The sequence below is a fragment of the Hydra vulgaris genome, chromosome 03 (assembly GCF_038396675.1).
Source record: "Hydra vulgaris chromosome 03, alternate assembly HydraT2T_AEP".
Classification (NCBI taxonomy): Eukaryota; Metazoa; Cnidaria; class Hydrozoa; order Anthoathecata; family Hydridae; genus Hydra; species Hydra vulgaris.
In genome coordinates this window covers 33,350,539-33,365,688 of record NC_088922.1, presented here as the reverse complement: position 1 = coordinate 33,365,688, position 15,150 = coordinate 33,350,539, and the positions used below count along the sequence as shown (strand labels likewise).

At 28.2% G+C, this 15,150-nt stretch overlaps 1 protein-coding gene across 2 annotated transcripts in view; it reads right to left on the bottom strand.

Moving 5' to 3' along the window:
• The window catches only part of LOC100208843 (centrosomal protein 43), a 61,683-nt gene extending 49,309 nt beyond the window's left edge, over positions 1–12,374 (bottom strand). For both annotated transcript variants that reach the window (XM_065792965.1, XM_065792964.1), the window contains exon 1: positions 12,252–12,374. In XM_065792965.1, coding sequence (XP_065649037.1) covers positions 12,252–12,332 — 81 coding nt within the window. In that variant the 5' untranslated portion in view covers positions 12,333–12,374. The remainder of the gene's footprint in view (positions 1–12,251) is intronic.
• Between the last annotated feature and the right edge of the window lie 2,776 nt (positions 12,375–15,150).

Sequence of the window (15,150 nt, the reverse complement as noted above, 5' to 3'; positions counted from 1 at the left end):
GAAGTAGCTTAATAATGTTTTAAAAGATATTTTTAATAAAAAATTATACAAAATCAATTACATACAACTTAATTTTGCGGTAGTGGTGTAGTGGTAGTGCGCTCGCTTCATAAGCGAGAGGTTCCGAGTTCGATCCCCACCACGTCCCTGGTAGTACCGCGCTCAACTTGTTTCTCCGCGCAGCGGCCTTGTTCGTCAAGGTTCGCGTTTCCTAGTTATAGAGTTGAGAGAGGGTTATAACCACAATTAAGTAGCCTCCTCATCTGTAGTGGCCTTCTGGGCCTTGGGGAGGTGAAATAACAAAAAAAAAAAAAAATTGTGTGAATACTATACATTAAAAAAAAATTATATAAACTTATGTAATAAATAATAACCTACAATAACAGCTTATGTAATAAACAATAACCTACAATAACAGCTTATGTAATAAATAATAACCTACAATAACAGCTTATGTAATAAACAATAACCTACAATAACAGCTTCAAATCTAATGTTAATGCTAAAGTTTTCAAGACTGTAATGTATACTATTTCATATTTAATTCTTTTTTAAACGTTTTCTTTTTTTAAATAAAATTCACCTCCACAAGACTGAGAGGAGGGGAGTCAAGCAAGAGGGATGGGGAGTCAAGCAGAAGTCAACTGTCGAGGAGGCACTCATTTTTTTAACCTATTTTTTCATCTTATTGGCAACTTTTCCTAAACCCTAAACTCATGAACCTTATTATTAGAATTAAGTTGAGCAAATTGGTTTTGAAATGATAGTTTTTAAAAAAACAGGGTACAGAAAAAATATATGAATTTTTGTAACAGACATCACAGTTAAATAAGTAATGAAGTTTAATATGTATCAAAATTAATTTAATATCAATTAAAACTTTTTTTATAATTTTATGTTTTTTATATTTTTAATAAAAATTAATTTTTAAACAAAATTATTTTTCTAACGCATTATTTTAAACATTTTTGTACACTTAATAATTCAACATAAATCTTTTTCAACTTTTATCTGTAAACCTGTAAATGTGATCCTTCTGTAGACATCAGCCTCTACTTAGTTAAACCCTAAATAAGCAATATACTTTCTTATTTCACTGAAAATGTTTTATTGAATACTGTGTCTGTCCTGCAGACACAGTATTCAATATTATTATTTTTATTCAATATTATTTGCAAAAACATTTTAATAGATGAAGTAATACAAGAGGTCCACCAGTTGACTGACACCAGATTGATTTTAATCTGCTTTTCATTACTAAATGTTTTTAATTTTTTTATTTTTTCTATTTCACAATTTATTTATTTTTACTCTTTTTATGCTTTCAACAAAAACTTGTCATGTTGTTGTCATGTTGTTGTCATGTTGTTGTCATGTTGTTGTCGTGTTGTTGTCATGTTGTTTAGCATTTTGGGAAGAAAAAAAACTATTTCTTTAAAAAAAAATTTGAAAATCTTCTATTTGTAGAACTCTTAGTCACAAAGTAAAACACTTGTAGCATTTTGTGCCTAAGGTTAACTTAACCTAAGGTTCCTTTTTTTTGGTTCCTTTGGCAAGAAGAAAGAGAGTTGCAAAAATTTTTTTTGCTGTCTTTTTTGTTGTTACAAAGAAAATAAAAAAATCTTAATTATCTAAATTATGACTCTTTTATTTTTTGCTTTTTTTGGCTTTTACAGGTTCTTTTAATGTTTTAAATTATTTTTAAATGTTTCCATACATTATAAATTCTGTTTGAGCTTTTTTATATTCTATATTAGATTGTATTAAACTAGCATTTGAGCAGTTTTGAGTTTCGTAGAAATGAGTAACAAATAAATTTTTATCACCATTATATTCCAAAACTGCTTTTATTTCATTTTTTTATTCCATATTACTTTTACATGATTTACATCATTTTATTTTAAACCATTTACAGCCTATATTAAATGAATGATAACTGCAAAAATATTAGCTCAAATTATACAACAGTTTTTGTGATTCTGTCAGTTAAAACAAAGCTGATTCAGCATTTAACTGACAAATATTTTTATAATTTAATATTTTTATAATACAAATAACAGTTATTATTTAACTGTTTTAAAAACAGTTGAATAATAACTGTTTTATTGAAAAAGGCACAACAAAGCAACTTTGATATAATACATTTATAATGGTTTGGAAAGTATTCATAAAATTTGGAATTTCAATAGATTTTCTTTTTCATTTTGAATAAAGTTTTGATATAGTGTTATTTAATGACTAGTTTTGGACATATTTGAGCACATGAGCATATTCTTCTCCCCCTCCACCACCTTTGAATTTGAAAAAAAGAAAAGAAAAACAAATACTAAATTACAAAAAATATATAAATAATTTACATTAAAATGATTTTTAACCTTTATTAATTTTATTTTATTTGTAATTAACAGTTTAAATTCTTTAAATTCAAATCAGATATGCTGTACATACAACCTATATTGTGTGAGCGTATAAATTAGACATAAATTTGGAACTGAGCATCCAGCACTCATAACTTCTATCATTGCTTTAATGCTACATCTTCTTCTAGTTCTTGCTCTAAACAACTTTTTTTATGATTAAATAATAATTGAGAACATTCGCAAAATAGGGTTTCTTTTTTTTTCCTGGACATGATAGTATCCCTTGCTCACTTTTAATTTGTCTTTTTTTGTCACTTTTAACTTGTCAACGTTCAAACAAGAAGTTCATACTAAGACACTTGTCTTAGTATAAACTTCTTGTTTGAACTCTAGTTTGAGCGATAAGATTCTTGTCTGTGACTCTAGTGTGAGCGATAAGATATTTTATGGCCTGTGGCTCTAGTGTGAGCAATAAGATTTTTTATGTATCTGTGACTCTAGGATGAGTGATAAGATTTTCTATGTGGCTGTGACTCTGGTGTGTGTGATAAGATTTTTTATGTGTCTGTGACTCTAGTGTGAGCGATGAAATTTTTTATGTATCTGTGACTCTAGTGTGAGCGATAAGATTTACACCATATGGCAATAATAGTCAGTCACAGGATTTTTTTTTTTTTTTGTTGAGATTTTTGTTTATTATTATTTTTTTTTTTTAATTGTTATTGTTTGAAATGGTGCTGTTTATTTCTGTTGTTGAATTTCTGTGTTAAATTTGTTAAATTGTGGTAAGTAAGCCTACCAAACACCCAAAATAGATCGCAAGCTGCATACTGCCCATTAGGGTTGATCATACTTTTAAAATTTTGGATATGGGAGCGCGCGCAATGTTTTTTTTATGTATTAGGATATTAGAAGAGACGCGAATAGTTTTTTTTCTTAAAAAGTTTATCTAGTTGGGGTGCTTGAAAAAGTTTTACTAAAAGCTCATCAAAATGGCACTTTTCTGACTTTTTTTAAAAAACTCATGGAAATGCAACCATCAAAAAACAATTAGACATAATATAGACATAAAATAAAACATAGCCTACAGTACTACTTCACTTAAGGGGTCATCCATAAAGGATGTCAAGTTTAACTAATGGCAAGAAGTCGGAGAATGTTGGCTCTTGTGCACAGAGATTTTTAAAGTATTATGGCGTCTTATCTTCAATCAAAATCTCCACGGAAGAGAGCCAATAAGCTTCTACTTCTGGTTTGTATTTAAGTTCTGAATGACGTCCTTTATGGACGACCCCTAAGGCCATACAAACACACAGTAAACATAAGAAAAGTAGAGCGAGTAATAATTTAATTATGTAATAGGATATTGGAAGAAAAATGAATAATTTTTTTTCTCTTTAAAAATTTGTCTTGTAGGGCATTTTAGAGTTTTTAGTAAAATTGACATTTTTTAAATGCGCAGACCATACAAACATTTTTTAAATGCGCAGACCATACAAACATTTTTTAAATGCGCAGACCATACAAACATTTTTTAAATGCGCAGACCATACAAACATTTTTTAAATGCGCAGGGCATTTAAAAAATGTCAATTTTACTAAAAACTCTGAAAAAATTAGTAAAAGAATCTTATTTATTAAAATAAGATTTTTTAATTAATAAATCAAATATTTATTAAAATAAAAAGTCTTTTGAATGTCAGCAAATTCTACAATCCCATTGGTCTCAGAAAAATATGCAGTCGAAAAAAATTGTTCTTGAATGGAACATTACAAAAGACATTGGAAAATTGAGAACTACATCAAAAAGAAATATGTATACGGACAAACTTGATAAATTATTTGACTTGACAAAATGTAAGTGCAAATCTTATGCTGTAATGAAAGTGGATGTGATGGTTATCTTTTTAAAGCCCATGTGACTTGCATATGTTCAAAAGTTGTAAAGGTACCTTTGCAAGAACTACTTTTCTTACAAGCTCAAAGAAATACAATTGGCAACAAAAGTACTTTACAAATAGGATTAGTTGATGTATCAGAGACATATTGGTTAACAAGATATTTGGATAGAAAAGAATCAGACTCTAAAATACCTGGAACAAATAGTGAGGGTATAGTTAAATGCTAAAATATCATAAACATATTTTCAATTTATGTTGAAACTTGAATTAAAAAATATAATATAACCGTTTTATTAAAATTGATTAACATAATTTGAGCATTTATTTTCTCCTTTAGCTGTAGAATTTCAAACAACAAAAGACAATTCTGACATTAGCAACGAAAATGCAAATAATTTAGAAAAAGATCACTTTAGTTTGAAAAAAATTACTTAGATATTACCAGGGTTTCTTAAGCAGCTATTAGGTATGGAGTATCTAGCAGAGCTGGAGCAGCCATAGCATCTGCTGCTTTAGCTTCTGCAAGAGATGCAAATTTAAAAAAAAAAAATACTGATATTTTCATTGATCGTAACAAAATAAAACAAGGTAAGAATAAGTTAATGAAAGAAATCCGAGGTAGAGCTGAAAAACCGACAATGAATAATAATATTCAATGTATTTTTTTTTTATGGAGGAAACAATTTAACTAAGTACTAGAGCGGGTCATATTTTTAATTTTTATGATTTTTGCATCTTTACTAGTGGGAAAAGTTGCTACACCATGTAATATGACTACTTAAAAAATATTAGCCTTTTTAAATTTAGTTTAAAGGGGCATTTTGCTTATATTTTATGGGTATGAGATCCACTGTTATTCGCATACATATCACCTGAAAATAAGTAAAAGCACCATGTAAAGAATAAAAGCTACATTTGTATACTAAAAAAGAATGTGAAAATGCAAAATCCTTATATAAAGTCCTTTTTATTGTTGAATTTTTGATATTTAAGTTTTAAGTTTAAAGTGGAAACAAGCATTTCATGACATTTTTTCATAGGTTGTGACAATCTTGGATACTGTAGATATTTCTTTGACCAGACATTCAACATTTTGAGAATAACATGGAATATCAGGTACTTGAAGAGTGCCATTTGTAACATTGATAAGGAGGTCTTCATTGTTCACTTTAGATAAAATCGGAGGAGAGATATCAACATTTGACCAGTCGATCATTTCTAAATATGAGGAAGCATGGAAATCGAGAGAAATCTTTAGTAGAGAAAAAATGCGTACCCTATCAGTATTATCTACTATTCTACATACAATAATTTTCTTTGCTGCATCGACCACTTTTTTCTTGTCTTCATCTTTGATGGCTGACAACAAAACATTTTCAAGATGAGCGAAATAACAGTTTCTTTGCAATACTTTCTGGGCGATTGCTATTGTATCAGGATGATTAAGACTACAAATACATTTCATAATTATGAAAAAATTCCGTGCTCCTTCAAGGCATTTCCAATTTTTTTTGTTCAAATCAAACAGAAACAGTAAATTTTGATGATGTAATCAATAACTTTTATCAGACTTATCGTAGGTTTTATAGTCGACATGTATAACTAAAGTAGACAATTGGCAAATATGAGCCACCTGGCATGATTGAGATTTGCGGGAAGAGTATTTGTGAAATACTTCTTTGCTTCTACATTCAAATTTGGAATCCTCAGATAACAGCATTGCATACTTTATGTAAATATTTCTGATCCATTTACACTGGCTAAGTCAACTATTGGTAGAAAATGAACTTCAAAAGATAGTTGATCACCAAGAATGCTTTTGAATACAGTAGGGCCAGATGTACTGCCATCAAATGCACTGAAAATTGCTGAGAGGTAGCTCATTCAAATTAAGCAAATAAATACACCATTGAAGAGGTTTGCCAGTATTTCAATTTTAAGTAAAAGAATGATACCATTTTTCCAGCCTGTGTTTACATTGGTTCCATCACAAACAACACTTTGTAAAGTCACAAGAGAATTTCTGTCACTTAAAACTGAAATAATTTTATTTGCAACATCAACTGCTTTACCACTTTGAGGACAAATGTGATCAAAGTAGACGCTGTTGGGATATGAACAGATAATGTAATGATATTCTTTAATGGAAGTGGCCCTGCCAACTTTAACATCTTCTTGTTCCACTAACCTTAGGGTTTTGTCTATATAGCCATCAAAACCGATTCCAATGATTCCTGTGGGTAATTCTGCATGTTCTTTAAAATCTTTTTGTCGCCACAGGTTTCTTTGTCTTCTAAATTTTGCTGGATCTAATATATTTTGTGGTGAATTAAATGATACATATTTTAAGCAAGCATTAATGATTTTGCATGCATCTTGGTTGCTAACTCTTGTTTGTTCCATTATTTGACAGAGTTCTTTGTACTGAAATAAATTGAGATATTTGGGATTATGTCCAGTATGTGAGCTGTTTTTTGAATTAGTAGCTTCATCATATTCCTCATTATCATCACAACAACTCCTTCTTTATCACTCTACCAGGAAAGAATTATTGTCAATGATGAAGCTTAGCATGTTTCTGCATTCTTTTTTCCAAACTGAATTTCTTGTTCTTTACAAATTTTCTGCTTTTGGAGTCGTTCTGTTTCTTCTTAGTCAATCTGGCCAATATACATTTTATAATTACTCTTTTGATTGAGCCAAAATTCCCATTCCTTAAAAGGAACTTTGGTGAAACAATGGCAGTTTAACCAGTCCCAGATACCACAATTAACACATTTGCAAGAACAAATATCAAATATTTTATTGAACGAACCAAGTTGGCACTGAAACGTAGATGAATTTCTCTTTTCACCAACATATTTTCTTAATCGTTTTGTATCAGTAACCAATTTATCCAAGCTTTTCAGAATGCTGTTATATAATATTGTTGGCAACCCCGCCCTAAATCATATGTTTACCAGATCATCAGCTACTATTTTATTTACATCTCTGATTGATCGTTCTTCAGAATCTATGGATTGTAAGAAAGTCTTAGCGTCTCTGATGTATAGATAACGCTTAAAGACTTCTGCTTTTGTCAGCAATTGACTTTCTGGAAATTTACAGGGTTGGCCAAATACTGAGTGTTTTGTGTCACTTCTGGTTATGATAAACTTTTTCTTCAAGTTCATTATGCAATCTAAAAAGAATAAGAATAAAAAATAATTCGTAATCCACATTTACAATTACTAAATTTAATAAACCCATGTTCTCTTGTGAATGTAAATATAAAGTGCCAACAAATCAATACACAAACATTCAAACAATTCTAAAATGTGTTAAACTTTAACATTAACAATCAAAACATATTTAAAGTATGCATATTTTAATATTAATATTGCAATATGCATTCAGAACACTCACAATGTTCTAATGCCCCTACACCCCCATTCGGGATGGCCCTGATTATCGCATTTATATATTAAAAAACAACTATCTGATAGTTATTGATTCTATCATGTTCATTACAATCTTTATATCTGTGTGTATATATATATATATATATATATATATATATATATATATATATATATATATATATATATATATATATATATATATATATATATATATATATATATATGTAAATTATGTTAGTGTATTTTACAAATAGAGTGCTCAATGTTCTTAAAGAACAGAGTAATAATTAATTAGTAAAAAACGCTTATCTAACTTTTATCTTCGACTTGAAGTTTCACCATTGCTGGATCATCAGGAAGAGTTCTACTCTTCCTGATGATCCAGCAATGGTGAAACTTCAAGTCGAAGATAAAAGTGTTTTTTACTATATATATATATATACATATATATATATATATATATATATATATATATATATATATATATATATATATATATATATATATATATATATATATATATATATATATATTCAAATTAATCCCATGACAATTCTTTAACTACCATAGTCATTAAAATAACCCTTAAAATTAACTATAAAAAAATGCATAACACACTTCTGTATGTGACATCTAATGCGTACAACTATAATTCACCAATTCTAAACAATAGAACAGTGAGTCATAAAGTGAGTGAAAAATTAAATTAGAAATAGGGCAATGTCAAATATGGTTATAGTTAATTATATAAAATTTGAAATATTCCATTTGATTTAGTGGTGAATTCGAACTACATAAAAAAGCACTATTTAAAAAGTTTAAACAAAAGCTGCCCCCTAAGATGTTAAAGAAAGCTCGAATTCTCATTGTTTTCTTTTTACTTTCAATTTTTTACTTTGATATTAGTGTCATTTTTACTTTCATATTAGACTCAACTTTTTGCAGTAGTGACAATAAATTAAAAAAATATAACCCACCCTACTAAGTATATAAAAGAAGAAAAAGATGGAAGATTACATCCATTGGGAAAAAAAGAAGAACATTATTCAGTTTGTTCTAAACCTGGAGGTAAATACCAATTTTATTTCACTAACAATTCTGAAGAAAGAGTAGAAACTGCAGCTGAGTAAATAGCTGATAAGTTCTATGAATGGATTGTGCATCATGATGTTCGAGACTATTTAGTTGCCATTGGTGCGAACTCAACAAATTAAAACACTGGTTGGAAAAAAGGTGTTATTGACTACCTTGAACATAAATTGGATAAAAAACTAATATGGATAATTTGTGATCTACATACAAATGAACAACTTTTCTGACATCTTATGATTCAGCTTGGAGGAAAAACTGCATCAAAAAATAACTTTTCTGGTTCCATTGGAAAACTTATAGGTAAGGTTACTAGATTCAAAGTCAAAGATAGCATAATAAAAATTGAATTTCCTAATACAATGATAGATCTTGACTCTAAAGTTGTAAAATTGCTTTTAGATGATCAAAAGCTCTTTCACATTCGCATGGTTGAATTTTATAAATAGAATATGTTTACTTTGGTGAAAATCTTACTTTCAGTTGAAGAAACATATAATTTTCAACTTCTGGTGGAGTTCATTGTTGGAGTTAATGCGCCACTTTGGTTTGAAATCAAAATAAAGTGGAAGTGGACTGAAGGGCCTTAACCATATACTCAAGCAATTAAAACTTCTTTGACATCAAAGACTTAAAGTTGAAGACATTGTAATGTCCTATGTTTTATCATCTTCATGGAATGCTCGTAGTGAAAATGTTCTTCAAGTATTGTTATGTATTCTAGAAAAAAAAGAAAGAGAATTTGCAGTTTAAATAATTTTAAAATTAAGAGGAGATTCAAAAAATGGAAACACTAATGAAAGAAGTAGAAAATATCATATACATAATGAAAATGCAGATTCACTTTTAGATCTAATTAATTGGAGTTTGGACGTACATGAACCTTTACTTACATGTTTATTGTCAAAGGATGAACTTTTAAAATACAATAATACCCAAATGTATGTACCTTGTTTTCCTGTTCATGGGCATGCTATTGAAAGATGTGTTCAAGAAGTCACAAGAGCTTCTCAATCGGTATTAGGAAAAGATAGAAGAGATGGGTTCATCAGAGCAACATTAGCACATCAAGAAATCATGCTCGTGAAACCAATAATAAAAAGATTTATCAAAATTAATTTAGGCGATATAAATATTTTTAGTTGTTTTCTTTTGCTTTGGGTAATTATTTATGATCGCAGTAAATAAATTTAACGTTAAATATATTTTTTCTCTTTAATGACAGTAATGACTACCGTGTTTGTATGGCCTTAAGTAAAGTAGCACCATAGGTTATGTTTTATTTTTATGTCTATATTATGTTTAATTGTTTTTCGATGATTGCATTCCCATGAGCTTTTTAAAAAAAAGGCAGAAAAGTGCCATTTTGATAAGTTTTTAGTGAAACTTATATTTTTCAAACGCACTGCGCCCCCACTAGTTAAACTTTTTTAGAAAAAAAACTATTCACGTCTCTTCTAATATCCTAATACATAAAAAAAATATTGCGCGCTACCATATCCAAAATTTTAAAAGTATGACCCACCCTACTGCCAATTTTGCCCTAAAATGTGGCTAATTTTGAGTATCTTTATTTCCAAACTATCTGATATAGCTTGCAAAAGCAATTGCTTTTTATTTAACTGATGAAAAATTACATAAACTTTATCTATAAACAATTTAATATGAATCACTTGTTTTTTTTTTGTTTATTTCAAAGTGAAGTTCAAGATCAGCTTAGTAAAAAATTTTTAATAAGTAAACATTATTGGAAATTTTTTCTTATTTTATAAAATTTTTACAATTGTTTATAAAAGTTTTTGAAATTTCAACGATATTGATACTAAAATATCAAAAGTAAATTTTGTTCAAAATTGGTCTTTTTATTTGTTTTGAACTCTCACACAATATAAATCACTGAACAAAATCCAAAATGCCTTGATATAACTTTTTACATATTTAAATTAGTTGATCAAAACTGAAATGCTACCATAAATATTATTGACCTCTCTAAAAATAAAAAAAATTATTAAGATATCAACCCAAAGAATTACTAAACCTTGTTGCCCAAAAATATGGAGAGAGTAAAATATCATTTTTTGGTTATATATTCCCAAATTGTAATATTGATCAAATAGGGTCAATTTATTGCAAAAATTAGCCAAATTATATTAATTTTTTTCCCTGGGTATTAGCTATGTACCAAAAGCAAAGACCAATTGTGGCTAGTAATAGGTTTTACTGTATTTTTATAAGGGTATTTTAATAATATTAAGGATGTAAAATACATATATAACATGTACCTATATATATATATATATACATATATATATATATATATATATATATATATATATATATATATATATATATATATATATATATATATATATATATATATACACACACACACACACATATATATATCAGCACTCGACCTTTACTATCGGTACATATTTACCAGTTATACATATGTTTTAAAATTTAAGATTCACTGTTCATTTTATCACTACAAATTAGATGGAAACTGCCAAATATTTGTTAATAACATCCTACACTCTATAAAACATCACATTAAGGAATTATTGGTTAAAAATCTGCCATTTTGAATTACTTTACCCTTCTCAGACATTAATTTTTTTTAATTACTTTTTTAAAAATTAACATTTAAAAAATGACAAAAAATAATATAGGTTTAAATTAATAACTGACAAATCCATATTTTTAAATTAAATAAAACAAGCGTACCAGTAGGGTTTAGAAGTGCAACAGAATAAAAATCGCTTGTGCATAAATTTGTTGCCCTTTTGACCCTCTGTTTACTATTTTCTAAATGTTTCAAATATTGTTTATTTGGAAAGGTTCAACATTGGTTTGGAACTAATTTAACAGTTAAACCTGCAGAAAAAATACTTTCTATTGTCTTATTTATTTCCAAGATGAATGAAGACACCCAAAATGTCACCATTCATCTTGGAAATATGAAATCCCCATTCATCTTGGAAATATACTGGAAAAAATAACTCAACTGTTTTGAAATTATTTTATTACCTATTTTACAGAAAAATGAATCTGACAACATAATTGTTTCATTTCCAATTAGAGGTCATGCCTCCATGGAATATGAGAGACAAAGCAATTATGCAATTATATAGCAATAAAATTCTTATTTAAAAGTGACTAAAAAACTTAGCTTATAAAACATATATCACTTAACATAAAAACATGCTAATATAAAGTTTCTAATAACTATTAAATCTGTTAACTCTTTATAACTCTTTATATGTTCCTTAACATGTTATGGAATATTGTTGTTCTGAAATTGAAATTGCTGCAAAGGAATATTATTAATATGGAATTAAAATTGCTTCTAGAATATTGCTGTTATGGATATTTATTAATAATTACTTATTTATTATATATCTTTAATATTTTATGTAAACTCTTTGTAATAGAAATAAAATCTTTACACTAGAAGTTGCAACAAATTCAGGAAAAATGAGAAAAATTCTCAAACTTACCCGAATTTTATTAAGAACTCCATTTCGTTCAAGTGTTTCAGCAACAAGATCTCGTAGTTCTGTATCCTCTTCAGCACTCATTTTACTTTCCTCCTAAAAAAGCTATTTTAAAAAATTATAAAAATTTGAAAATAAAATAAAAAATTTCTTTTTTTCAGTGCAAGACAATCTTTCAAATGTATCAAGAACTAGAATTGTCAAAGAGCTTACAAAAATATTCTATAAAAACTCTTATTAAGATATTTTGTAATCATTATATGAAACATTTTGACATATTTATAATTAAAATGTTTAAAAAAAAAACTCTTAAAATATTTTAGGCACACAAATTGTGTAAAGAAAAGATAAGAAAAACAATTTAAAATGAAATTTAAAACTCTTTGATACTTATTCTTTTTTTAAATTTAAATTGTTTAACAAGTTTTTGAAGTTCAAAAAGGTTTTCGTAATAAACTACAATTTTTTTTTTTTAATGATTGTTATTATTAGAATTCCTCCTCTAAATATGAAACTAAATGGAATCCATTCCCATTTTTTTTATTAGATTAATATTAGAATACTATTTATAATATTATAATACTATAATAATATTGTCTGAATTTTATTATAACCAGGGCCATCCCAAACGGGGGTGTAGGGGTGTCCTACCCCCCAAACTGTTATATATGCAATTGAGTTTGCACATTTGTACATTTAGCATTTCAGTTGGTAAGTTTTGAAGTATAGTTAGCAAATGTCAATTATAGAGGACCTTTTTTTTTTTAGGTGTCTCTAGTTGGCAAAAAGCACATAACAAAAGTTGGCAAAAAGCACATACCCCCCCCCCCCCCATGAGAGACCTCTTTGGGACGGCCGTGATTATAACTATTTCATGCCTCTTGTATAAGCTGTATGTAACTACAAAATTAAATCGTGTGACTAAAAAAACTATAAAAATATAAAACAAGAAAATCTAGTAACTAAATTTATGTAGCCAAAAGCTATTGTCATAATAAATAAGTAATTTTATCCAAAATGCCACACAAAAAATTGTATAGAAAATATTAATCAAACTTATTTTATCTTGTAATACTATTTGTATTACCAAACCAAGCTATACAAAAATAAACTGATTTTCTCAAAAAATGAAAAATGTTAATTAATACACTGACTTTTATTGACAAATGCTGTAAATAATAATTGATTGTTAAGAGGTAATTTAAAAACTTACTAAAAAGGTATTTAAGTACCAGAGCAGATCACAGGATATCTTAAGAAGCAAAAGAAAACCCATGGTATATTGGGATGAATAAAAGTTGTCACAAAAAATAAAAACTTGTGAAAATTAAGCCTACAGCTTGCCTTGACCATGTGTCAGTTAATTTATGTAGTTTTTTATTCAATTTTATCTATATCACTCTGCATTAATTTTCAGACCAACTTTTTTGTATAAACCCTAAGTAACATATAATTGTGAGGTCACCATGTCTCTCCTTGCTTCCTTTGACCTGCTTTTGTAATTTATAACATAATTTGTAAAACAAAAAACATAACTAATATACAGTGTTGTATAGTAATGATTACAGTAATGATTACCTTTTTCAAAGAAATAGCAAAGTAATGATTACTTGGCTTGTGGTAAGTAATGGAAAATGTAATCATTACTTTTTCTGGAAATTAATGATTAATGGTGATATTAAATTACCCATTACTTTTGTTTTGCCCCCTATTTTTGGAATCCTAACTCTGGTTAATATATTCCTCATGTCATCATTAAAAATCCTGATCTAAAGACTATTTGGTTTATATTAACATTGTGATAGCTGAAGCTATATATATATTTGGTTTATATTAACATTGTGATAGCTGAAGCTATATTTAAATATATTTAGTAAATAAATATTAGGGCAATGACAGTTTCAATGAGTGGTTGTGATAAAGAAGATGGGTCATAGCACACTAAGGGCGTATTTGCCTGTTTTGAATTTATTTTATCTGCTATGCTTAAAGCAACAGACAATGTTGTTGAAATATGCAAGCTATGCCCAAAGTCAAAAGCATCTAAAATATCTGGTAGAGTAGCAGTGTCATCAAATTTCAGAAAGCATTTAAAGGTTAGTTACACGTGTTAATGCTATTATTTTTATTAACTAAAACCATCAAAATTAAAAACTTGTGAATTTTTAATTTTGCATTAACAGATAAAACTTATAAGCGCATTCACAATCAAGCAATGGCAAAAGCAACAGGTCTATGGAACTTAACAAGTAGAAGTACAAAGGCTGCAGATTTAACATATGACCTGCTTCAACTCCGGTTCAATGTGCCTTGTGTAACAAGATGGAATTTATATTACGAAGCTTTCAAGAAGATTCTTAAAGCCAAACAAAAACTGAACATCGCCTGCTCTGCATTAGAACTTCCAATATTTTTGCAGAATGACTTGGCTTTTCTGAAGGAATATGTTATGTTGTTTGAACCTGTGGCAACTGCTATTATAATTTTAAAAGGTGAAGCCAATTGCTACTTGGCATACATACTTCCAACAACCCAGTCAGTTCAAAAAAGCTCCAAAATGCAGAGATCAGATATACAGCACCACTAAAAGAAGCTCTTCTACAAGGAATTGCGAATCGCTTTGATGGTTACTTTGAAGATCCAGAAATTCTCCTGGCTACAGTTTTACATCCAAAATTCAAATTAGCCTGGACACAAAATATAGCCATGAAGGAAAGGTCTATGCATCTATTGAATGCACAAGCTATAAAATATAAAGAAAAAATTAAAGAGTCTCTAAAAGACAAAGATGGTCAAAACGTTCCAACTAATAATAACGAAAATGATTTCCTTTTCTATGAAGTTAGCAAACCAAATATAATATCATGTGACAGCTTTTTACAGGATTCAGACCGTACTTTGG